Consider the following 23,699-nt stretch of genomic DNA (forward strand, 5'->3'; position numbering starts at 1 on the left):
CCAATCAAAGTGCAGCCCAATTAATGTTCTTTATAGAGCACTGGTACTGTGCATTAGCATGTCTGACTCATCAGCCAAATATTATTTGTGTTATTACTCTATGCAGAGCCGATACAGTATGTCTGAGGAACCTTACCGGTTTGAGGTCACAGTGAATGATCTTCTCCTTATGCAGCATCTGCAGGCACTTGAGCAGGGAGTGGGTGAAACGACGAATCAGGGCCAGACTGAAGCCCTGGAAGTTGTTCTTCTTAATCAGTTCATAAAGGTTGACTCTATAAGAAGACGCAAAGACACAATCATTTAAAGACCTGGTAGAATGATAAACACAGCTTTCTGCCACTAGTCTCAGTTCTCTCTTCTTTCTCTTTTTCCCACACTTGCACGTGGCCTCAAACGTTACAGTTTATTAGTCCTCTAGAGGGCAGCACTTCAGTGTTTTTCTTTTTCATGCCATGGCTCTGTTGAATCTAGCAGGACCGTGCAGTTTAGTAATCAGATATAGAAACGGAAGTGAACATGCTATATCAGATTACTGAACATTCTAGAATGTCTTAACATTAAGAAGAGAGACTTAAGAAGAGCGATATTCCTGGTATTTTTCAGTACTTATGGGAAGCACAAACTTCTCTGGCCAGTGTAACCGGAGCCTTCACACCCCGAGCAGGCAGAGGATAGAGATAGGGCCCTAATCAAGGCATTAACTAAGGGGTTGGGTGACGGTAACGCTAGACAGGGCAAGGTGGCAGTCTACGACGTTTACTAAAGGTCAGCCAGACTGGTATAGAAGGGTTGTTCCACTAAATTAGTCCCTTTGATATTTTAGGTTGAAATTGTGCACAAATATTGAATTTTAAAAGCCTGATATATTAAATGAAGTGCCCTTAAATATAGACCACATGGAAAATTCAATACATCTGTTTTTTTATATGAATAAAGGCTTGCTAAAGTGCCAAAATTCTGCATTTTGACATGTCCCTCTGTGACCTCTAGGAAGATTTTAAACCACCCACTTAACCCCAACATTTCTACAAGTTTTCACCATCATTATAAAGCCCTCGTTATTTTGTTGCTTTGCCAATGTAAATTCTCAAGATTATTATATATTTGATGTGATTTAGTGATTCATTTTAAGGTCAAATAAAAACCTCTCATTTTAAGGTCAACCCTGTTACGTGAACTGAACTCTTGTGTCACGTTCTGACCTTAGCTCTTGTGTTTTTGTCTTTGTTTTAGTATGGTCAGGGCGTAAGTTGGGGTGGGCAGTCTATGTTTGTTTTTCTATGTTGGTTTTTGAGTTTGGCCTAGTATGGTTCTCAATCAGAGGCAGCTGTCAATTGTTGTCCCTGATTGAGAATCAAACTTAGGTAGCCTGGGTTTCAGTTTTGGGTTGTGGGTGTTTGTCTTCCGTGTCAGTGTTTGTCGCCACACGGGACTGTTTCGTTCATTTCACATTTATTGTTTTGTATTTCGTAGTGTTCAGTTTATGTTTTAAAATAAACATTATGGACATTTACCACGCTGCGTTTTGGTCCTCCGATCCTTCTGGCTTCTCCTCCTCAGAAGAGGAGGACGAAGTTCGTAACATCTTGTTTTTATATGGTTACACTATTCATTTTGAAATAATTACACTACTTAAAAAGGTATTCAATTGGTGGAATGACCCAGAAGACTATCTTGTCTCCGAGGGAACCTAAGGCTAGGTTGTTTGAGGCAGATTGTTCTAGGTGGGAAGCTCACTTTGCTCAAGTAGTGCAGCACATGGAGTGACTAGTGATAAGCGAGCTGTGTATGTGATAGGGGAGTTCAGGGCTTAAGTCTTGTTGTTGTGCCCTGGGAGAGGTGCCCAACCTTGAATACCTTTGAGTAACACATTCATTATTCAAGATTTAATTTATCTTCTACCGGGGCTATTTTGATCGTATTTGCGCATGTGTGTGTGTCAGGGCTGGGGTCAGTTCAAGAAGTGATTTTAATTTCAAATTCAAAAATGGAAACATTTGAAATAAATATCTTCTACTTCTCCATTTATTGATAAGTCATTGCAAATAGATGCCGCTTTATTCAAATGTTGAATTGCATTTCAAGTTTATTTTGTGAATAGACTGCCTTCAATTTGAATTGACCTCAGCCCTGGTGTGTGTGTGTGTGATCGCTTTAATTACAGCCTAATTCCAATTGTCTTATAATAGTGTTACACACACTACACTCACCCTAGCAGCTCGAAGGAGATGCAGAGATGGTTGCGGAAGTAGAAGTATTCTTTCATATGGATGACGTTGTGGCACTTTTCCCTGTCTTTCCTCCTCACGGCATCCAGGATCTTCAGTTCCACTAGGGCCTGGTGGTGGAACCTGAAGTCCAATAAGAGTTAGTCAGGTCATATCTCCATTCTGGATTTAACCATTCAAAACAGTATGAAAGCCCAACAAAAATAATATGATATGAATCACAGTGACAGATGTTGACTGACAAGCTTTAGTTTTGCAGTGACCATGGAAAATCTTTTAGCCAATATTTTTCAATTCCAGTTTTAATGTCCTTTGACGTGAGAAATGATGACAGCTGTACAGAAGGGAAAAGCTCCTCTCCTCCCAAGAGAAACAAGACTTTTGAGAGAGGGCTTTGTTCAAGACTTGGCCACAGTGGCGAGACCAAGGCAGCCCTAAGGCTGTTCAGCACCTATTTTGTTTTCTGCATTATTGAAGGGCAGTAAGCACTGATGACATCTGCATCAATTAAAGTCAAAGAGGAGAAGGGGGAGTTCCATTGACACACAGAGCTTTGGATCACCTGAGAGAGGGCTCGTAAAGCAATAGCAAGGAGACCCCTTTGGACCTCCCCGTGAAAAGGTCACGAAGAGGTCCATGTTTAATGACCTCACACAAGAAGGTCAGTTTCAGAGTCTTTGAGCACTGGATACACATTCAAAAGCCAAATGTTTTGTTTCTACCTTTTCTTGTTGCGAATGACCTTGATGGCAACCAGTTCTTGGGTCTTGTGGTCCAGACATTTCAGGACCTGTCCAAAGGATCCCTTCCCGATTACCTCCAACACCTCAAAGCGGAAGCCAATGTGGTCGTGTAGAACCTGGATACGGGACAGACAGAACATTCAATAGGATGTTTTTGGTGTACTGTGTATGTGTATGGTGTGTTGGACAATATTTTTTAAATACAAGAGCTTCATTGTATGTACTTAATTAGTAGTTCATGATACAGTACAATGACATCCTTTAATGATGGTTGTTTGTAATGACTACATAAGGAACATTTTCCCTACTACTTCCAGTACCAAACACTAGTTCTGGTCATGAGTCTAAACAATCCTCACAGTGCATTGGACTGCTATTCTTGTGCCTTAACGTCATTTCAAAGAAGTTTACCTTGAAGTTGAGAGAGAGCTCACAGCATAATGTCTTGCAAATAAACAAAAACACTCCTACTTCTTAACTTAAGGAACCACAATAATATTTATTATTTTTTCATTTTTTCCTTTATTTTGACAGGGAGTCATGCTGAGACCAAGGTCTCTTTCACACATGGGCCATGTATATACATCAATAGACATCAAACACATCAATATACTGTACACATCAATATACACATCAATACATAAAAAGCTAAACACAATCAGAAAATAAACTAATGCTTATGAGAAACATGTATTCAAATCTTTGTTGAAATGTTACCTTGTTGTAGCTGCCGTGCTCGTCGTCGTAGCCTGCGTTCTGGGGAATCCCGTGAGAGCCCTCAAACTTCTTGGTCTCCAGACCCAGGAACCAGATCTCTGAGTAGTCCATGATCTCCTCCTGCTCAAACTCTGTCAGACGCCCCTGGAAGTGCCTCAGTGCCTCTGTGGGAGACATGGGCAGCCTCTGTCCCTCATAAAGCTTCTTCTCCTCCAGCTTGTTGCTGAGGCCCTTGGTGGTGATGGAGTCAGACAGGTTCTCCACGGAGGAGCCGAACCGCAAGGGGAACTGGGAGGACGGCTTTGATCTCTCATCCTGCCAAGCACAAAAGGACAGAAGAGGTCAGCTGATCTGTTCTCACAACACTTTGGTACTATCACTTAGCCTAACCCTGATGAAACAGGTCTCACTTCCTTTAACATTGCCGGGAGTGATACATGTCAGATACAGCTCAGAGCACAGGAGGCTGGTGGCACCTTAATTGGGGAGAACGGTCTCGTGGTAACGGCTGGAGCGTTACCAGTGGAGCGTTATCAGTGGAATGGTATCAAATACATAAAACACATGGTTTCCATGTGTTTGATGCCATTTCATTTGCTCTGTTGTTATGAGCTGTTCCCCCTGGGGCTCAGAGGGTTCATCTGAAGATGCATAAACTATCAAAGACTTATTATTTACATGTGCATTTACAATTGACAACTGGAGTCAAGTGATCTACTGTTGGAGGCCAACAGTATAGTGTGACACGGTGTGAAATGTAGCCTCACCTGGTGTGTCTGGTAGTTGCTCTGCACCCCCTTGTTGACGATGTGGGGCAGGATGCTATCGGACTGCTGGTGGTGGAGTTTGGCATTGCTGACAACCACCTGTATCACTGGGGGCTCCAGATGGGGCAAGGTCCCCTCCGAGTTAAACTTCTACAGGAGAGAGAAAAAGGTTCAAATAAAGGACGTTTTTTTTAAACATGCAGATGAAAACAGTAAAAGTGCAATAACATATTGTATCGTCGTAACTAGTCTTGCTTGCCAGACTCATGGCGCTCTAACCCCAGCGGTGTCAGAATTACAGCGGCTGTGGGAAGAGACTATGTGATCACATACTCTATGGCCAAGGTTTGGAGACGGGAGAGGGAGTTGGAGCAAAAATAAAGGGAGGGATAGAGGGAGAGATCTGCTCTGGCCATTTTAAATGTGGTGGCTCAGGTAACCAGGACCCCCAGGGTTGAGGGTGGAATTACTGAGCAGGGTGAGAGTGAGTCGGGGACAAAACATCGGAGACTGGGCCCTGACAGACCGCGTCAGCACTATCTGCTGCTGTGGGGGAGCTGAACTGGAGCAGGCCTTTCTCTAGCTGACATCCTGCTTGCTGTAGGAGCAGGTTTACATGTGTCACTGGCTGCCTTGCAGGCATAGCCAAGCTAATGATGGGGAAAGGAGACCTCTAACCTAGACTGCAACAAGGGCAGGGATCATGAGTTTATTCAGAAAATCGTAAAAATGATGCATGGCGGTAACATATTTAATGACTTCCTACACGGTAATGACTGTATCAGCCTGTATAAATGATGTCAATACATTGATGTTATTATAGACAGTTATTGTAAATTGGAACCGGTAGTCATATATCCCTTTGCTTTGGTTACAGCAAGCACAGCAGCCCAAAACAACAGGTTGAAAAGTGCACCCTAATCTTTACATAGCGGTGATATTTAATCGCACGTGCACAGGCTGCTGCAGTAGCGGCCAACTTGGTCATGACGCATTGAGACACAGGCTGCTGCAGTAGCTGCCAACTTGGTCATGACGCATTGAGACACAGGCTGCTGCAGTAGCGGCCAACTTGGTCATGACGCATAGAGACACAGGCTGCTGCAGTAGCATGACGCCAACTGCTGGTCATGACATGACGCATAGAGACACAGGCTGCTGCAGTAGCGGCCAACTTGGTCATGATGCATAGAGACACAGGCTGCTGCAGTAGCGGCCAACTTGGTCATGACGCATTGAGACACAGGCTGCTGCAGTAGCGGCCAACTTGGTCATGACGCATTGAGACACAGGCTGCTGCAGTAGCTGCCAACTTGGTCATGACGCATTGAGACACAGCCTGCTGCAGTAGCTGCCAACTTGGTCATGACGCATTGAGACACAGGCTGCTGCAGTAGCAGCCAACTTGGTCATGACGCATTGAGACACAGGCTGCTGCAGTAGCTGCCCACTTGGTCATGACGCATTGAGACACAGCCTCCTGCAGTAGCTGCCAACTTGGTCATGACGCATTGAGACACAGGCTGCTGCAGTAGCGGCCAACTTGGTCTTGACGCATAGAGACACAGGCTAAATATAGGTCCAAGCACCTGCCATAACAAGCACATGGATGCAAATACAGTATCATGCTTATGCACAACTGGATTCAAGCTGACTAGACTACTACTCTGTGTTCTTAAACACATCCAGGTCTGACAGTGAGCAGCACCATGATTTTACCCCTTGGGAGTGGTTACGAGGTAGTTGCTCCATATATTCCGTGTACTCCAGTGCCCTCCAGTAGCATGACCTAGCTAGGGTAATGAGTTTTGGTGGAGTGAAAGGGGAGGGCATAGCACAGACAGAAATACACAGGATTGAAAGAGTGGGTCTGCAGGTGCTCAAATGCTCCGCAGGTCAAGGGTCACCTGTGAGTAAAGGCTCACCTGTAAATAGGGCCGGTTGGTTGCCTGTTGGGTCTGGAGTCTGTGTGAGTGGGGGAAGGCCTCTGGTTTTGAAGACTGTGGAGGAATATGGGAGACTTGACTTAACATTACATTTACACACAAAACTCGCTTCCATATACCTCTTTAAGTCAGTGAGGGGGCGGCGATGGATACAGCATTGCCAAGGGAATCTCTCTAAAATCAGATTCAGTTTTGTTAAATAGATTCAATATGACTCATAACAAGTCATTGAGGTCATTAATCTGAATGATAAATCACGTATTGTTTTGAATTATAAATCATTGTCACGTTCTGACCTTTATTTTCCTTTGTTTTGTATTTATTTAGTATGGTCAGGGCGTGAGTTGGGTGGGCAGTCTATGTTTGATTTTCTATGATTTGGGATTTCTATGTTTCGGCCTAGTATGGTTCTCAATCAGAGGCAGGTGTCATTAGTTGTCTCTGATTGAGAATCATACTTAGGTAGCCTGGGTTGCACTGTTTGTTTGTGGGTGATTGTCTATGTTAGTTGCTTGTGTCAGCACAGTCCTTATGATAGCGTCACGGTCTTTATTTGTTTATTGGTTTTTGGTGTTCAGTTCTTTCTTTAATTAAACATTCAACATGAACACATACCACGCTGCATTTTGGTCCTCTGATCCTTCTCGCCTCTCCTCTTCAGATGAAGAGGAGGAAGATCGTGACAGAATCACCAACCAAGGACCAAGCGGCGTGGTAAAAGACAGCGACGACAGCGACAGCAGCAGCAACAACAGCGGCCAGTATCACAGGACTACACAACTTGGGAGATAGACAGGTGGGCGGTCGACCCAGGGAGAGTGCCGGAGCCCGCCTGGGATTCGATGGAGCAGTGCGAGGAAGGTTACAGGAGAATGAGGTTGGCGACGCCAGCACGGCAGCGCGACCGGTACGAGAGGCAGCCCCAAAACATTTTTTGGGGGGGGGCAGACGAGGGGGGGGGGGGCAGACGAGGTGTGGGGCTAAGCCAGGTATCCTGCGCCGGCTCTGCGTGCTGTGTCTCCGGGGCGCTGGGAGGGTGCAGTGCGTCCTCTGCCTGCGCTCCGCTCGTGCTGGGCAAATGTGGGAGTGGAGCCTAAGGGAGAGGTGTGCGTAGTAAGCACTAGATCTCCCGTGCTTACCCACAGCCCGGTTCAACCTGTGCCTGCACTCAGCCCGGTTCAACCTGTGCCTGCACTCTGGAGGGTCCGGGCTAGAGTAGTTGTCCAGCCTGGGGAAGTGGTGCCAAGGTTGTGCACCAGAGCTCCAGTGCTCCCCCACAGCCCGGTCCTTCAGGTGCCTCCTAACACCAAGCCTTCTGAAGGTCTCCCCAGCCTGGTGGTTCCTGTGGCAGCCTCACGCACTAGGCTGTCTCTCTCTCTCCTCCCTGCAGGTGGTCCCGCCTGTCCGGCGCTGCCGCCGGAGTCTCCCGCCTGTCTGGCGCTGCCGCCGGAGCCCCTCAGCCCAGAGGCGCCAGAGCCCCTGCCCCTCTGTCCCGAGCTTCCGCCCCTCTGTCCCGAGCTTCTGTCCCGAGCTTCTGTCCCGAGCTGCCGCCCCTCTGTCCCGAGCTGCCCCTCTGTCCATTGAGAAGAGTTGCCATGGTTAGGAAGCCACTGAGGCAGACTAAGACAATGGTGAAGTGGGGTCCGCGTCCCGTGCCAGAGCCGCCACCGCGGACAGACGCCCACCCAGACCCTCCCCTATAGGTTAAGGTTTTGCGGCCGGAGACCGCACCTTTGGGGGGGGGGGTGGTACTGTCACGTTCTGACCTTTATTTCCTTTGTTTTGTATTTATTTAGTATGGTCAGGGCGTGAGTTGGGTGGGCAGTCTATGTTTGATTTTCTATGATTTGGGATTTCTATGTTTCGGCCTAGTATGGTTCTCAATCAGAGGCAGGTGTCATTAGTTGTCTCTGATTGAGAATCATACTTAGGTAGCCTGGGTTGCACTGTTTGTTTGTGGGTGATTGTCTATGTTAGTGGCTTGTGTCAGCACAGGTCTCATTTTGTAGCTTCACGGTCATCATTGGTTTATTGTTTTTGTTACTCTTTTGTATAGTGTTGCAGTGTTCTCTTTATTAAACTTCACTATGAACACATACCACGCCGCATATTGGTCCTCTGATCCTTTTCGCCTCTCCTCTTCAGATGAAGAGGAAGACCTTGACAATCATGTCTTTTTTCTGTGTCTGAAACTGATTCACTTCAAAGCATCTCTTTGAATGAGGAAAATAAACAGCCTGGTTGTTGCTGGTGGGACTGAAAATCCCAGCACAGTGGTGGGTCCCACAGATATAAACAGCCAGTGGGCAGTGAAGTAGGATTATTACCACGCAAGCAAAGATGATGTACACTCCCTGGAATTAGAGTATTTTATGCAAGTCACTACCACAGTAACAATGGTCTCTTTATCACTCAGTTTTTCCACAACCTGCAATCCTTTCCTGGAGCATTGGCTCTGATGTTCTATGAAGGGTGTAGTGATGATGGTGGTAATGGAGAGGAGAGCAGAGGGCTTGTTGATCGTGGACTTCATTTCTCAAAGCACAATTCAGTCTGGTGCCAGGCTAAATATATGAGCCACTGCGATTCTATTAGTTCTGGTGCAACATTGTCAGCATAGCTGTGCTAACGCGTGCCTTAATCAGAGGGGAGCATGTCAACTAACAGTGTGTTGAGAGACTGAGAGACACCGTATGGGTGGACTAAAACCTCCATCCCAGATGGGCACAGGCTAAACTCAGCGAGCCTGAGAGGGCATGGGCAACAGTTGGCTGGGTACTTGGGTAGCAGAGCAGATTTATGATTGAACTTGACTTAGACCTAGAGTAACACTATACTTTTTCACGAGTTCACTAAACATATCTCTTCCATCCATATGCTCAATATTCTTACTGACCCAGTTGGGTTCCTTTGCGAGAATATGATAGTATTTTGATTCCCATGCATACATACCCAGGGCCATGTATAAAAGGATAAGGCACGGTTTCTCGGGTGGATTTAGAGTAGAAGGACAATAGTGCCCACACCATTGGCTGTTTGGAATCTGAGTTCAAGGCAGCAAACACACATTCAGATATTAATGCAGGATGCACACATAACACAACCTTGGCTGCCCCCTGGGAGGTTTGTGAGAGTGAGGGTTGTACTGCGATGTGGGTCAAAGTTACCCCATTAATTGGCTGCAGTGCACATCTTACTGGATACTGGAAAGGTCATTGAAAGGGATCACAGTATTCCAAATACACTACATGACCAAAAGTATGTGGACACCTGCTCGTTGAACATCTCATTCCAAAATCATGGTCATTTATATGGAGTTCGTCCCCCTTTGCTGCTACAACAGCCTCCACTCTTCTGGGAAGGCTTTCCACTAGATGTTGGAACATTGCTGCAGGGACTTGCTTCCATTCAGCCACAAGAGCATTAGTGAGGTCGGACACTGATGTTAGGTGATTAGGCCTGGCTCGCAGTCGGCGTTCCAATTCATCCCAAAGGTGATTGATAGGGTTCAGGTCAGGGCTCTGTGCAGGCCAGTCAAGTTATTTCTGTATGGACTTGCTTTGTAATGTTAATATTTCCCTTCACTGGAATTAAGGGGCCTAGAAAACCATGAAAAACAGCCCCAGACCATTATTACTCTTCCACCAAACTTTACAGTTGACACTAGACATTGGGGCAGGTAGCGTTCTCCTGGTATCCGCCAAACCCAGATTTGTCTGTCGAACTGCCAGATGGTTAAGCGGGATTAATCTCTCCAGAGAACACGTTTTCACTGCTGCAGAGTCCAATGGCGGCAAGCTTTACATCACTCCAGCCGAAGCTTGGTATTGCACATGGCGATCTTAGCCTTGTGTGCGGCTGCTCGGCCATGGAAACCCATTTCATGAAGCTCCAGACAAACAGTTCTTGTGCTTCCAGAGGCAGTTTGGAACTCCGTAGTGAGTGTTGCAACTGAGGACAGATTAGTTTTATGCACTACGCACTTCAGCACCTGGTGGCAACTGAAAGCTCCCGTTCTGTGAGCTCGTGCGGCCTACCACTTCGCGGCTGAGCCGTTGTTGCTCCTAGATGTTTCCACTTCACAATAACAGTACTTATAGTTGACATAGGGCAGCTTTAGCAGGGCGAACTGACTTGTTGGAAAGGTGGCATCCTATGACTGCGCCATGTTGAAAGTCACTGAGTTCCTAGTTGAGAACAAGTTCTCATTAACAACTGTGACCTGGCCAAGATAAAGCAAAACAGTTTGACACATGCAACAACACAGAGTTACACATTGAATAAACAAACATACAGTACAGTCAATAATAAAGTAGAAAAAAAGTATATATACAGTGTGTGCAAATGAGGTAAGATAAGAGAGGTAAGGCAATAAATAGGCCATAGTGGCGAGGTAATTACGATATAGCAATTAAACACTGGAGTGATAAATGTGCAGAAGATGAATGTGCAAGCAGAGATACTGGGGTGCAAAGGAGCAAAATAAATAAATAAATACAGTATGGGGAATTGGCTTTGGGGGTGACCTGAGAAATATACCTGCTGGAGCGCGTGCTGTGGGTGGGTGTTGCTATGGTGACCAGTGAACTGAGATAAGGCGGGGCTTTACCTAGCAAAGACTTGTAGATGACCTGGAGCCAGTGGGTTTGGCGACGAGTATGAAGTGAGGGCCAGCCAACGAGAGCGTACAGGTCGTAGTGGTGGGTAGTATATGGCGCTTTGGTGACAAAACGGATGGCAATGTGATAGGCTGCATCCAATTTGTTGAGTAGAAGTATTGGAGGCTATTTTGTAAATGACATCGCCGAAGTCGAGGATCGGTAGGATAGTCAGTTTTATGAGGGTATGTTTGGCAGCATGAGTGAAGGATGCTTTGTTGCAAAATAGGAAGCCGATTCTAGATTTAATTTTGGAGATGCTTAATGTGGGTCTGGAAGGAGAGTTTACCGTCTAACCAGACACCTAGGTATTTGTAGTTGTCCACATACTCTAAGTTAGAACCGTCCAGAGTAGTGATACTGGACGGGCGGGCAGGTGCGGTTGGAGGCCACGGAAGGAGAGTTGTATGGCATTGGAGCTCGTCTGGAGTTTAGTTAGCACAGTGTCCAAAGAAGGGCCAGAAGTATACAGAATAGTGTCGTCTGCGTAGAGGTGGATCAGAGAATCACCAGCAGCAAGAGCGACATCATTGATATATACAGAGAAGAGAGTTGGCCCGAGAATTGAACTCTGTGGCACACCCATAGAGACTGCCAGAGGTCCGGACAACAGGCCCTTCGATTTGACACACTGAACTATATCAGAGAAGTAGTTGGTGAACCAGGCGAGGCAGTCATTTGAGAAACCAAGGCTGTTGAGTCTGCCAGTAAGAATGTGGTGATTGACAGAGTCAAAAGCCTTGGCCAGGTCGATGAATACAGCTGCACAGTATTGTCTCTTATCGATGGCAGTTATGATATCGTTTAGGACCTTGAGCGTGGCTAAGGTGCACCCATGAACAGCTCGGAAACCAGATTGCATAGCGGAGAATGTACGGTGGGATTCGAAATGGTCGGTGATCTGTTTGTTAACTTGGCTTTCGAAGACCTTAGAAAGGCATGGTAGGATAGATATAGGTCTGTAGCAGTTTGAGTCTAGAGTGTCTCCCCCTTTGAAGAGGGGGATAACCGTGGCAGCTTTCCAATCTTTGGGGATCTTAGATGATACAAAAGAGAGGTTGAACAGGCTAGTAATAGGGGTTGCAACAATTTCGGCAAATAATTTTAGAAAGAGAGGGTCCAGATTGTCTAGCCCGGCTGATTTGTAGGGGTCCAGATTTTGCAGCTCTTTCAGAACATCAGCTATCTGGATTTGGGTGAAAGAGAAATGGGGGAAGCTTGGGCGAGTTGCTGTGGGGAATGCAGGGCAGTTGACCTGGGTAGGAGTAGCCAGGTGGAAAGCATGGCCAGCCGTAGAAATATGTTTATCGTGGATTTATCGGTGGTGACAGTGTTTCCTAGCCACAGTGCAGTGGGCAGCTGGGTGGAGGTGCTCTTATTCTCCATGGACTTTACAGTGTCCCAGAACTTTTTTGAGTTTGTGCCACAGGATGTACATTTCTGTTTGAATAAGCTAGCCTAGGCCTCCCGAGTGGCGCAGTGGTTAAGGGCGCTGTACTACCAGAGACTCTGGGTTCGCGGCCAGGCTCTGTCATAACCGGCCGCGACCGGGAGGTCCGTGGGGCGACGCACAATTGGCCTAGCATCGTCCAGGTTAGGGAGGATTTGGCCGGTAGGGACATCCTTGTCTCATCGTGCGGCTGGCTTCCGGGTTGGATGCATGCTGTGTTATTAAGAAGCAGTACGGCTTGGTTGGGTTGTGTATCGGAGAACGCATGACTTTCAACCTTCGTCTCTCCCGAGCCCGTACGGCAGTTGTAGCGATGAGACAAGATAGTAACTACTAACAATTGGATACCACGAAATTGGGGAGAAAAAGGGGTAACATTTTTTTTTAAAGAAAAAAAAAAAGACAAAGATAGCCTTAGCTAACTGCCTGTGTATATTAGTTACTAACTTCCCTGAAAAGTTGCATATCGCAGGGGCTATTTGATGCTAGTGCAGTACGCCACAGGATGTTTTTGTGCTGGTCAAGGGCAGTCGGGTCTGGAGTGAACCAAGGGCTATATCTGTTCCTGGTTCTAAATGTTTTGAATGGGGCATGCTTATTTAAGATGGTGAGGAAGGCACTTCTACTTCTACAGTAAGGCCATTCTAATGTCAGTGTTTTTATACACTTGTCAGCAACGGATGTGGCTGAAATAGACAAATCCAATCATTTGAAGGGGTGTCCACATACACCATATATACAAAATGATGTATTTTCTGAGACTCATATGACACCCGTCACAGTAAAGCATGAGGAAAGTAACACTTCAATGTCGATGATTATCAAAGTATCGAAAATACCAAGAGCTGAATAAGAGCGACAAACTTTTGCTATTCAGATCAAATAAAATGTTGCATTAACTGAGGTACAGTTGGCTGGTTAGGTTATCAATGTGACAATGATGTTGCAAATAATTAATGACACATGGTTACAAGGCTAATATTCTTTGTAAACAGTGGATGAATGAGTTGCTGGTTCCCTGTCCTTGATCATGCTTGATCCTATTTATGGTGAAGCTATAGAGCTTATATCAACACCATGACTCATAAAATAAAGTGTAGACTGAAATAGCCATGGATCATGTTTACTGTCTCAGATAATCACAACAACCTATAGGCGAATTAGCCTACTAAATGGGACACAATGTTTAGGCCTACTTCATAACACATATCATAAGTCTGTATTTGTGAAATAAGTGGAATACAAAAGTGAATCTCCATACAATCTAAACAACAACAATTATTATTTCAGACTTCAGACATAAAAAAATACATAAATTTCTGTTGTTCAAGCAAAATATAAAATAAAAGTCGAGTAGACAAGAGAACAGAAAATAAATGCTGTAAAAAAAATGTTTGGGTCAAAATCCGTAGCCTAAAGAGAGAAATAAATAACGGATTCATGGATATACCCAAAATGGATGATGGACCTCACCTTGTTATTAATTTCGGGAAACATGCTGTTTTGGCACCTGGGTCTTTAGTAAATCCCAATCTCAATGTAGCCTACACGTGAAAGTAACTACTGTGAAATCCAGGTAAATGCAAGGCGCCAGCACATCTTCGAAAGTCCAGACGTCACTTTCAGATTCTCTGACACTTGAAGAAAAAAACGTCAGCAACGAAAGTCCAACCGAGGAGCGACTGTCACTTGAATCAACACGAATTGATCGGGTCTTGAATCTCAAACTGCGATAGACATAATTTTGACCGTAGGGTCAGTATTGCTGTCGTCAGCAGAAGATTAGAGAAAGAGGTAAACTGTTAGTCTATTCACCTTCACGCGTAAATCTCTGGAGAGGCCACCTGTTCACGTTTCTGCATCTGACAGCTGGGTCTTCCCGATATAGATTTGTTTTTGGCTACCTATCCTCTCCTACATTCGACTGACACTCCTAAAATCCAATAGTGCTCGGTGAATGTGCGCCATTGCAGTAGCCAATATTCTGTAGCCTACTGCTAAGGCACTGTGGCTAAAACGCACACTGTATCCCTGTGGATAGCCTATACTGAGTCTCCTCACGTTGCAGGAAATGGTCGTGTGATGTGTTGAGACATGCTGCTGTCCCTAAAAATAACCTATTTACCATCCACAGAACCCTTGCTACACAATCTATAGGTTGGACTATGCCTATATGACAAATAAAGACTCTGTATTGAGGCATAAGACCTCTCAGGGGGTAGATACATTTTTTTTGTAAATATGTTAAACATTAATTCCCCCCTGTGAAGTTTTGTCCCCTTTCGACCTCATGTGTTAAAAGTTGAAATTGTAGGTTTGCACTGGCAGACACAAACATTGGTAAAGGTGTGCTGGATTTGACCTCTCTCTCTCTCTCTCTCTCTCTCTCTCTGTCACACACACGCACGCACACGCACAAAATAAAGACTGATGCAACACGTAAAGGTAGCCTACATAATATAATACCTGCCTTCTCGTAATGCACAGCTTGTTTTATAATAGGTTATACCACTTTTATATTAGGTTAAACAAATCATCAATATGAGTAGTCCTATGCTAGGCTTATTATGTACCAGCACATAAAGACTACTTGGGGAACAGTAAAATCACCTCAACTCATGCTGACCCGAGAAACGGAGTGTTTCAATGGCTAGTGGGAGACAACACCAGGCGTTCTTCACACCCGAACATCAATGATGTAAGTGTAAGATGATTTTCCATTGTAACATGGGACAAAGACCGAATGACTAATCACAGACAGTGTGAGGCGGATGAAAACAAAAACCATCCCCTTACAAAATGAGGAGGCTTGGAGTAAAGTTGCAGATGATTCAGTTGAATATGATTATAGAGTGGCTGTAATGCAACAAGGGCTTTCCAGTAATCAGACAGGACTATAGGAGGATGATCTATCCATGACGGAGAGTGCTCCTTCAGTCTACTACCCCTGTACCCTTAGTCAAACCTGTTGGAACTGGGCAGCTCTCAAGTCCTTTCTGATGGAAAACTTCCAGAACCGCCATGTTCGACAGGCTTCATTTACAGTGGAGAACATTTGATTGAGCCAAGGCTGATAAATTCTGGTCCCATAAAATGTTTTATTTTTTAATATACCCATTTTTTCTCTCCAATTTCGTGGAATCAAATTGGTAGTAGTTACAGTCTTGTCTCATCGCTGCAACTCCCGTACGGACTAGGGAGAGGCGAAGGTCGAGAGCCATGCGTCTTCCGAAACACAACCCAACCTAGCCGCACTGCTTCTTAACACAATGCACATCCAACCCGGAAGCCAGCCGCACCAATGTGTCAGAGGAAACACCGTACACCTGGCGACCTGGTCAGCGTGCACTGCACCCGGCCCGCCACAGAAGTCGCTAGTGCTCGATGAGACAAGGATATTCCTGCCAGCCAAACCCTCCCTAACCCAGACGACGCTGGGCCAATTGTGTGTCGCCCCATGGACCTCCCGGTCGCGGTCCATAAAATAAATTTTAAGTGAAGAGTGGTGGACTTAAAATAATGCAGATTGATCAAGGGATGTTGTCGTCAGTGGTTGCTTTTTCACTATCCTTTTCAAAACATACAGTGCATTCGGAAAGTATTCCGACCCCTTGACTTTTTCCACATTTTGTTACATTTACAGCCTTACTCTAAAATGGATTACATTTTCCCCCCCTTATCAATCTACAAGCAATATCCCACAATGACAAAGCAAACGCAGGTTAAGACATTTTTTTCCCTTCTAAATAAAAATATCACATTTACATAAGTATTCCGACCCTTTACTCAGTACCTTGTTGAAGCACCTTTGGCAGCGATTACAGCCTAGAGTCTTCTTGGGTACAAGCTTGGCATACCTGTATTTGGGGAGACTCTCCCATTCTTCACTGCAGATCCTCTCAAGCTCTGTTAGGTTGGATGGGGAGGATTGCTGCACAGATATTTTCGGAACCTTCATAGCTGCAGAATTTCTTTGGTACTGTCGTGGATATTTTACGCAGGGACACTCAAAGTCAATCTTAAATTAATCCTTGTTTATTATCAGTGCGCTGGAGAGGTTCCAACCAACTCAATGCACCAAGTACACATGTCGATCAGGAGCTCTACCCGGGGCAGTCCTGTTAGTTCTCTTATATACAGGCAATCATTAACGTCATAAACGTTTGCTTCATTCATGTGACCGACCAATACTTGGTCATGCATGTGACAGACCAATACCTCACAAGGCTTATTTTCTCTATGCTGAGACCTTGAAACTGAGATATCCCTTTCTCAAAACAAGGTTCTGGGCATACTGCCAAATTGCAGGTACTTGATAGTGAGGATTTGTTCAATCAGTCACTTGCATGAACACAGAAAAATGTCCATAACAGTACCCTTCCCCAAATCTGTGCCTCGACACAATCCTGTCTTGGAGCTCTACGGACATGTCCTTCCACCTCATGGCTACATGTTTGCTCTGACATGCACTGTCAACTGTCAACTGTAGAACCTTATATAGACAGGTGTGTGCCTTTCCAAATCATGTCCAATCAATCAATTGAATGTACTACAGGTGGACTCCAATCAAGTTGTAGAAACATCTCAAGGATGATCAATGGAAACAGGATGCACCTGAGCTCATTTTCGAGTCTTATAGCAAAGGCTCTGAATTCTTATGTAAATAAGGTATTTCTGTTTTTAATTTTTAATACATTTTCAAAAATGTCTAAAAACCTCTTTTCATTTTGTCATTATGGGGTATTGTGTGTAGATTGATGAGGGGGAAAATAATTTCATAAACGTTTTAATAAGGCTGTAACGTAACAAAATGTGGAAAAAGGGAAGGGGTCTGAATACTTTTCGAATGCACTGTACATGTACATCTATTCATATCTCAATGTATGCTGTCTCCGTTCCTAAGGAAGTAAGACTGACTTGCTTCTGAGTATGCTGGCATGGTGCCAAAAATCTTGTCCTCCAGAGAAATTACCACTATTCTGTCAAAATATGCCTCCTACACATCTAAAACTAAACTTGTATCTCCTATCAGTATAAAAATAGCACGGGTGTTCTCTGATCAATAGGACTGAAAAGTACAAAATCTCACATATCGGTTATGGTGAGACAGATTTATACTGGTTATAACTAGCTTACACATCAGACAATAATCCTTTGACTAGGATCCTTGCACAGCTCCCTGTGTCAGCCAAATAATGAAACAATACTTGAATCACAGCACAAAAAATCCACACTGGCAGATAATGATGAGATAAGCTAGAGCGATGCTGCAGTGTCTTCTCCTATTTCAGCACTGTGGTCGTTATCTCCTGTAATCAAACACCGCTGTTCAAGCACTTCTGACCACCAACACGCCCCCCCCCCCACCCCTCCCCTGTCCACCTCATCATCTCAGCCCCTTCCTAAAATCTCTTCCTTTACCCAGTTCAAAATACCTATCTACATTGCCTGACAATAAGTAGAAATATGGAGTCGATAAAATGACTCAAATTAACTACAGTTAATTTGCAATGGTTTGAGCTGAAGTGTTACAATTGTCTAGTAATCAAACTAAAAGGTCCATGTATTGCTCAACAATGTAAATACAAACGTGTTTAAAAATGAAAGATGGGGGGGGGATACACTGAACAACAGATGATTCTGTTAATGTCTCAGTCTGTAACAGAAAGGATGTTAATGTTGTTAATTATCAAACACCAAGTAAATAAGCCACTTTTAGATCTGCCAGAGTCCATAGGGGAGACAGACACAGTCATTATGCAGTGTGTCTTCTACCACCCAGGTGACTAAGTCTGGTTTAGCGAAGCATAGCTAGCTAAAGCAGATCGAGTCACTGTGCAATGTCATCGTCACTGCGAATTTGCCAAGTGTATAACATAACGTATCATTCAACACAGTTTAATTGACTTCTGTTGCTAAGAAAATGATCACGAGTGACTCGACTGAAAATAGCACCATATCAAAACAGAAAGCAAGCCAGAGAAAAGAGATCGAGTTCTAAAGATGAAGCGATTGAGGAAAAGAGAGCCTCAGTTTTCCATCTAACGTCTACCCACCAATGTAACTCCCTCTGTGCCATGAATTACCTCATGTGCCTCAGGCTGGACCCTCCTGTTCCCGCAGCCCTGGCTGCCCCAGCAGCCCTGGAGGAGGTTAAAGCCACAGCAGGCAGGCGAGGTCCCGTCTCCCCCCATAATGAAGCTCCTCCATGCTGCCACACCTCAGCCCCACCACACCCAACTGGAGGGGGTTCTTTTAGAGATTAGGGTCAGATCGCCCCAGAGCAGAGGGAGGATGCTGTTCCTTAAGACTCGTTTTACAAAACCTTTTTCCTTGTCTTCGCAACACTGGTAATGTAGATTTTTTTCTAGCACTCCTTAATAAGGCTTCCTCTGGTAATTCACATTGTGGAACAGGTGGAACAGAAGCTGGACTGAGCAGGGTGGTTCCCTGTATCATCTGTATCAGCCCTTGCAGAGCCTGGGATTCTCTCTGGTCCAGGAGACAGATGGGCAGGCAGGCAGGCTCACAGACAGGGAAAGGAGGCTGCTGCTGCTGTGCTTGGTGAGGAAGGAGGAGGCTTATGTGTGGAGGGGGTTCCATGAGGGACCCATCCTGAACCGGAGTTTCCACAGCAGGGGCCTGGCGCTGGCTTCCTGTGAGAGGGGCCTCTTGGGGAAGAGGAGTGCAGGTGACAGATCCCTCTCCCTCGCAGGTGGGCTCTTCATGGGGCTGTGGAGCCAGACAGGGGCACAGGCAGAGCACTAATAGGGTTCCCAGGTGGCCCGGCTGACGCCTCTCCCTGCTGCGGTCTCCTGGAGACAGAGCCACTAGAGCTGTCATATTTCACCCTTCATCACCTACTCTGCTGCAAGCCCCACGGGATGCCGCCGCCTTGCTGGCAAACAGTGCAGTGATGAAATCTTATCCTGGTGCCTGCCACGCTGCCAGCCTCCACTGCAGCAGCTGGAGGCTCCATAGTCCACACCAGGACAGAGTCCAGAGGATGACTGGCGGTGCTTTTTAAAGGCAGGAGTTTAGTGGCACTAGGCCTAAACTAAGCTTAATGTTACAGAAGATGGTCGATAGGCCTACAGGTAAGAAACTCTGTGAACTTGTGACATCATACTCAGAATATCTGAGTTATATTTTACCACATCACTTCTAAGGCCTATAGTCCAGGCCTCACTTTAGTTTGCAATTGTTTCAGCATAATGTCGGGTCAGTGGGTCTCTCAACTGACATTCATGACAGCTTGCCTCGCCAAGGAGCCAACCTTAGAAGACTTATCTTGATCCATTTTGCCTCTGGGTACTCAGTACATACTGTATGTGCAATGAGTAATGTGTCTTTCATGGTGGAAACGTACGTGTGTGACTATGTCAATCAAACTACAGCTATTGTTGCATGAAACAGCTGCTCTTCCCTACTAACGTCACCAGGCATTCTGGAGCAGTGCAGAAGTGTCATCTGAGGCTGCCATTGTCTTTGTTTCCTCCTCACGCAGCCTCACACAGCTTTACCAAACAGGAACACCTGAACAGACTGCTGGATTCCCAGGGCCCCCAGATAGCTGGGGTTTATAGACGGGAGCTCACAGTCAGTAAGTTAGCCAAGCAGGGAGGAGACTCATGGGAGGGGAGGGAGGGAACAGCTTTGAAAGTATTCTATTTACATGGTGAACAGCAGGCAGGCAGGGCCTAGCAGGCCAAACCTCAGACTCAGAGCCAGAAACCCTGACCTGCAGCCTGTCGTGGCTCCCTAATAGGAGTCAGGTGCCAGGCGATAGAGGCGAAGTGAGCGAGCTACCGCCAGGTGACAAAGCGCAGTCAGTCTGACGCTTGGCAGAGGAGGAGTCTGGGTAATGACCTGGCCAAAACCCAGCTCGGGGTAGAGATGTGAGTGATGATAAGGTTGCCCCTTTACAGAATTGTTTATGGCGCCAGTGTGAGTATTAGTAACCAGATACACACCTCTATGAATTTGTATGAGGCACATCAGAAATTAGGTTGAGGAACTCAATGAAATCAACATGTAAAAGACTTTGAGACCTACTGAAAAGTGTACATGTAAATGTTATCCAGACTTTTTATCATCAAGTATTTATCAATGCAAAGTTGTATACTATGCCCATCTAATAACAACTTATGTAGAGTCCTCCTGACACCCATCAAGATGAGTAGCTGACAGCATGTTACAAAGTCATTTCAATCACCAGAACCTCTCTATTTATTTATGCCCATAAAGCCAATGTGGCCCTGTGGTCACAGTGTCCTGTGTCAGAGTAACTGTGGACATAGAGCTGCAGAATAATCAGGCTCAGGCCAAATCCCATTAACCGTGTGAAGAGCCTTTCACAGTCTTGGCAGGGAAAGCCAAAGCTGGCCTCCTAGCAAAAACACAAGTTTCACCCAGACAGACCAAATTGGAGGGTAGGTATGCTAATGTACTAAAGGATAAGTATTAAATTATAAATATACTGTATGTGAGCTAACAGAGACATAAGCAGCTTTGGGCTTTTGATTACACATAAATATATATATATATATATTTTAGTAAATACAATTGAAGTAATCTCACAAACAAGGCCATCAAAATAATACTATTACTCTCTCTGGCTGTTTAGGCCTATAATATCTTATTGCAGGTGTTTTAAGTGCTCCAGATTGGCGGTGGGCAGAGTGGACCAGTGGCCTAGTCACTCAGGGCCAGCCCTCTGGACTGACAGAACTCACATAAATTATATCCCCACAGTACTGACACTTTCCCACTAATACTGGATTCATATTCTATTCATATGTCATCAATAAATACATGGAGTGTGGAATACCTCTCATCACACTAACGAGGTATGGTGTTGTCATCTCTGGTTTAACCCCAGACAGACAGATCAGAACCTCGGAGTGGATAGATGCCAACTACAGACAACATGGCACACATTCTACTACGTATACAGGGAGCACCTTCTCTGGCCTGGTTTAGGGAATGAGTGTACTTTAGAATGACAGAATTGTCTTGTTTTATTTCCTTTGTCCCCTGCCGGAATCCCTCGAAACCAAATCCCCAACCTACCACGAGCCACCACTTTACCCTACACGATCACAATCAGCAGTGTGTCAGACTATCTATGGTCTGACCCTGAACAGGAGAGAGTCATTCTCATCATCGCATTATAAATATAATGGGTAACTAACTCCTAATGCAGCATCCACGTCATGTACAGTCGTCATCATGACTAGTCTGTGCATCCTGCCAACTTGCTCTTGATGACCCTGGGCAATGCAAACAATACACAGTATCAAGTATATAGCAGACAGATAGGGTACCGAGACCATTTCCATACCCCTGCTCTCAGCAGAGAAGCTTCAGCAGTACAATGAGAACCAATCAATATCAGCAACATTGTGCTGGCCAAATCTGATTTAGTCAGATTTAGTCCATTAATTCCGCTGGTCTTTGCCATGCCCCTGCTAAACTGCACTCTAAAAATATACCTGAATGCAATTCCCCGTGCGGGGAAAATGACCGCCAGCTGAGCGCAATTAAGGAATTGCAGGTAAGGATGTTAATGTGAATGGGATTATGGTAGGTGGGCGGGTGTGGTCACGATAGGAAGCCTACTACAGTAAGTACTAGACTGTGCAATAGGCTACACTGTAAGCCTAATGAGAGAGAATGTATTTTGTTTGTTCTGTATTGCATTAAAGAAACCCTGTAATCTCAACACTGCTTGTTTTGACCACCAAAACATGCACACACACACACACACAGTAATTTTACAAGGCAAAGATCAAGTGTACAGTAGGTAGAGTACTGTGTGTTCTTTCAATTTCTTATCCTTTAAATAAGCTAAATGGATCAAGAGTTGCCATGATGTGCAGAGTAAAAATATAAATATCGGAATGGATTTATTTCAAACAAAACAACCTATTTAATGAGCTCAGGGGCACTATTTCCTGCCGATCAGCTACTGTACAGTATTATCCTAAACTGGAGCAGACTGCAATGCTGTTGCCTTCTCAATGCCAAATGTCACACTGCTTGAAGCAGCGTGAGCAGTAGCTCCCTGGAGGTCTTACCTCATCATCATCCCCGTCCTCACCCAGGGTCTGCTCTCCCTCCTGGGCATGTGAGCCAGCCCATGGCCCCATGTCCAGCTCCGGTTGCCCCAGAGAGAGTGAGAGGTGGCAGGGGAAAGCAGGTAAGATAGACCCTTGGAGTACTGTCTCCCTGTCTCCAGGTAAATGGCTCAGACTGAGGTCTACGGCTGGGGTGAGGGGTGGCAGGGCGGAGTGAGGTGGGGAGGTTGAAGACACTAGCTGCATTGCTGGATAGTTCTAAATAAAACCTACTGTATCATGTGAGGCTTGCCACTGGTGGTGACCTGGCTGCCCCAGACAGAGCACCTAGCTGAGCCAGGAACCTGAGGATGGAGCAGTGAGTGATGATAGCCTAGTGTCCCTCTGTATGGCCCTTGACCAAGTCCTCTGATGGATGCCCTGAAGGGCTTTGGTGCCACAGATATTAGGGGACCAAAATAGTTCATTATTGTATATTGAAATTGTTCGATGTGAAAATTGACAATAAGGAATCTGTTGACAATTGCCCTGTTTATCAAAAGTGCTGTAAAAACTTGTCAATAATCAACTGACTGGCTTTCTTGATGTGTGACTGCAACCTTAAAAGGTCCTAAATGATGTCACCATTGCCCTTGATTCTATGCAATGTTGTGCTGGTATTTTTATTGACTTGGCCAAAGTTTTTGATACGGTAGACCATTGCATTCTTGTGGGCCAGGTAAGGAGTAGTGGTGTCTCTGTGGGGTCTTTGGCCTGGTTTGCTAACTAACTCTCTCAAAGAGTGCACTGTATAAAGTCAGAACATCTGCTGTCTCAGACACTGCCTGGCACCAAGGGAGTACCCCAATGCTCGATCCTAGGCCCCATGCTCTTCTCAATTTACATCAACAACATAGCCTAAGTAGTAGGAAGCTCTCTCTTCCATTTATATGCAGATGATTCAGTCAATATACTCAGCTGGCCCCTACCCGGATTTAGTGTTAAACGCTCTACAATAAAGCTTTCTTAGTGTCCAACAAGCTTTCTCTGCCCTTAACCTTGTTCTGAACACCTCCAAAACAAAGATCATGTGGTTTGGTAAGAAGGATGCCCCTCTGCCCACCAGTGT

General features: G+C 45.3%; 1 protein-coding gene across 4 annotated transcripts in view; it reads right to left on the minus strand.

The window, feature by feature from the left end:
* dyrk4 (dual-specificity tyrosine-(Y)-phosphorylation regulated kinase 4) overlaps positions 1–23,699 on the minus strand; it is a 37,892-nt gene that overhangs the window by 3,531 nt on the left and 10,662 nt on the right. Inside the window, exons 1-7 of one of the 4 annotated variants that reach the window (XM_029634683.2) lie at positions 18,599–19,250; positions 6,384–6,458; positions 4,459–4,608; positions 3,692–4,006; positions 2,954–3,090; positions 2,214–2,354; positions 137–275 (exon numbers count right to left, since the gene is read on the minus strand). In XM_029634683.2, the coding sequence (XP_029490543.1) occupies positions 137–275; positions 2,214–2,354; positions 2,954–3,090; positions 3,692–4,006; positions 4,459–4,608; positions 6,384–6,458; positions 18,599–18,706 (1,065 nt within the window). In that variant the 5' untranslated portion in view covers positions 18,707–19,250. Of the gene's footprint in view, positions 1–136; positions 276–2,213; positions 2,355–2,953; positions 3,091–3,691; positions 4,007–4,458; positions 4,609–6,383; positions 6,459–13,985; positions 14,637–18,598; positions 19,251–23,699 lie in introns of those variants that run through there. The other 3 variants (XM_029634685.2, XM_029634684.2, XM_029634686.2) reach the window with 3 other exon arrangements.

Source organism: Oncorhynchus nerka, linkage group LG25 (genome assembly GCF_034236695.1).
Source record: "Oncorhynchus nerka isolate Pitt River linkage group LG25, Oner_Uvic_2.0, whole genome shotgun sequence".
NCBI classification, from domain to species: Eukaryota; Metazoa; Chordata; class Actinopteri; order Salmoniformes; family Salmonidae; genus Oncorhynchus; species Oncorhynchus nerka.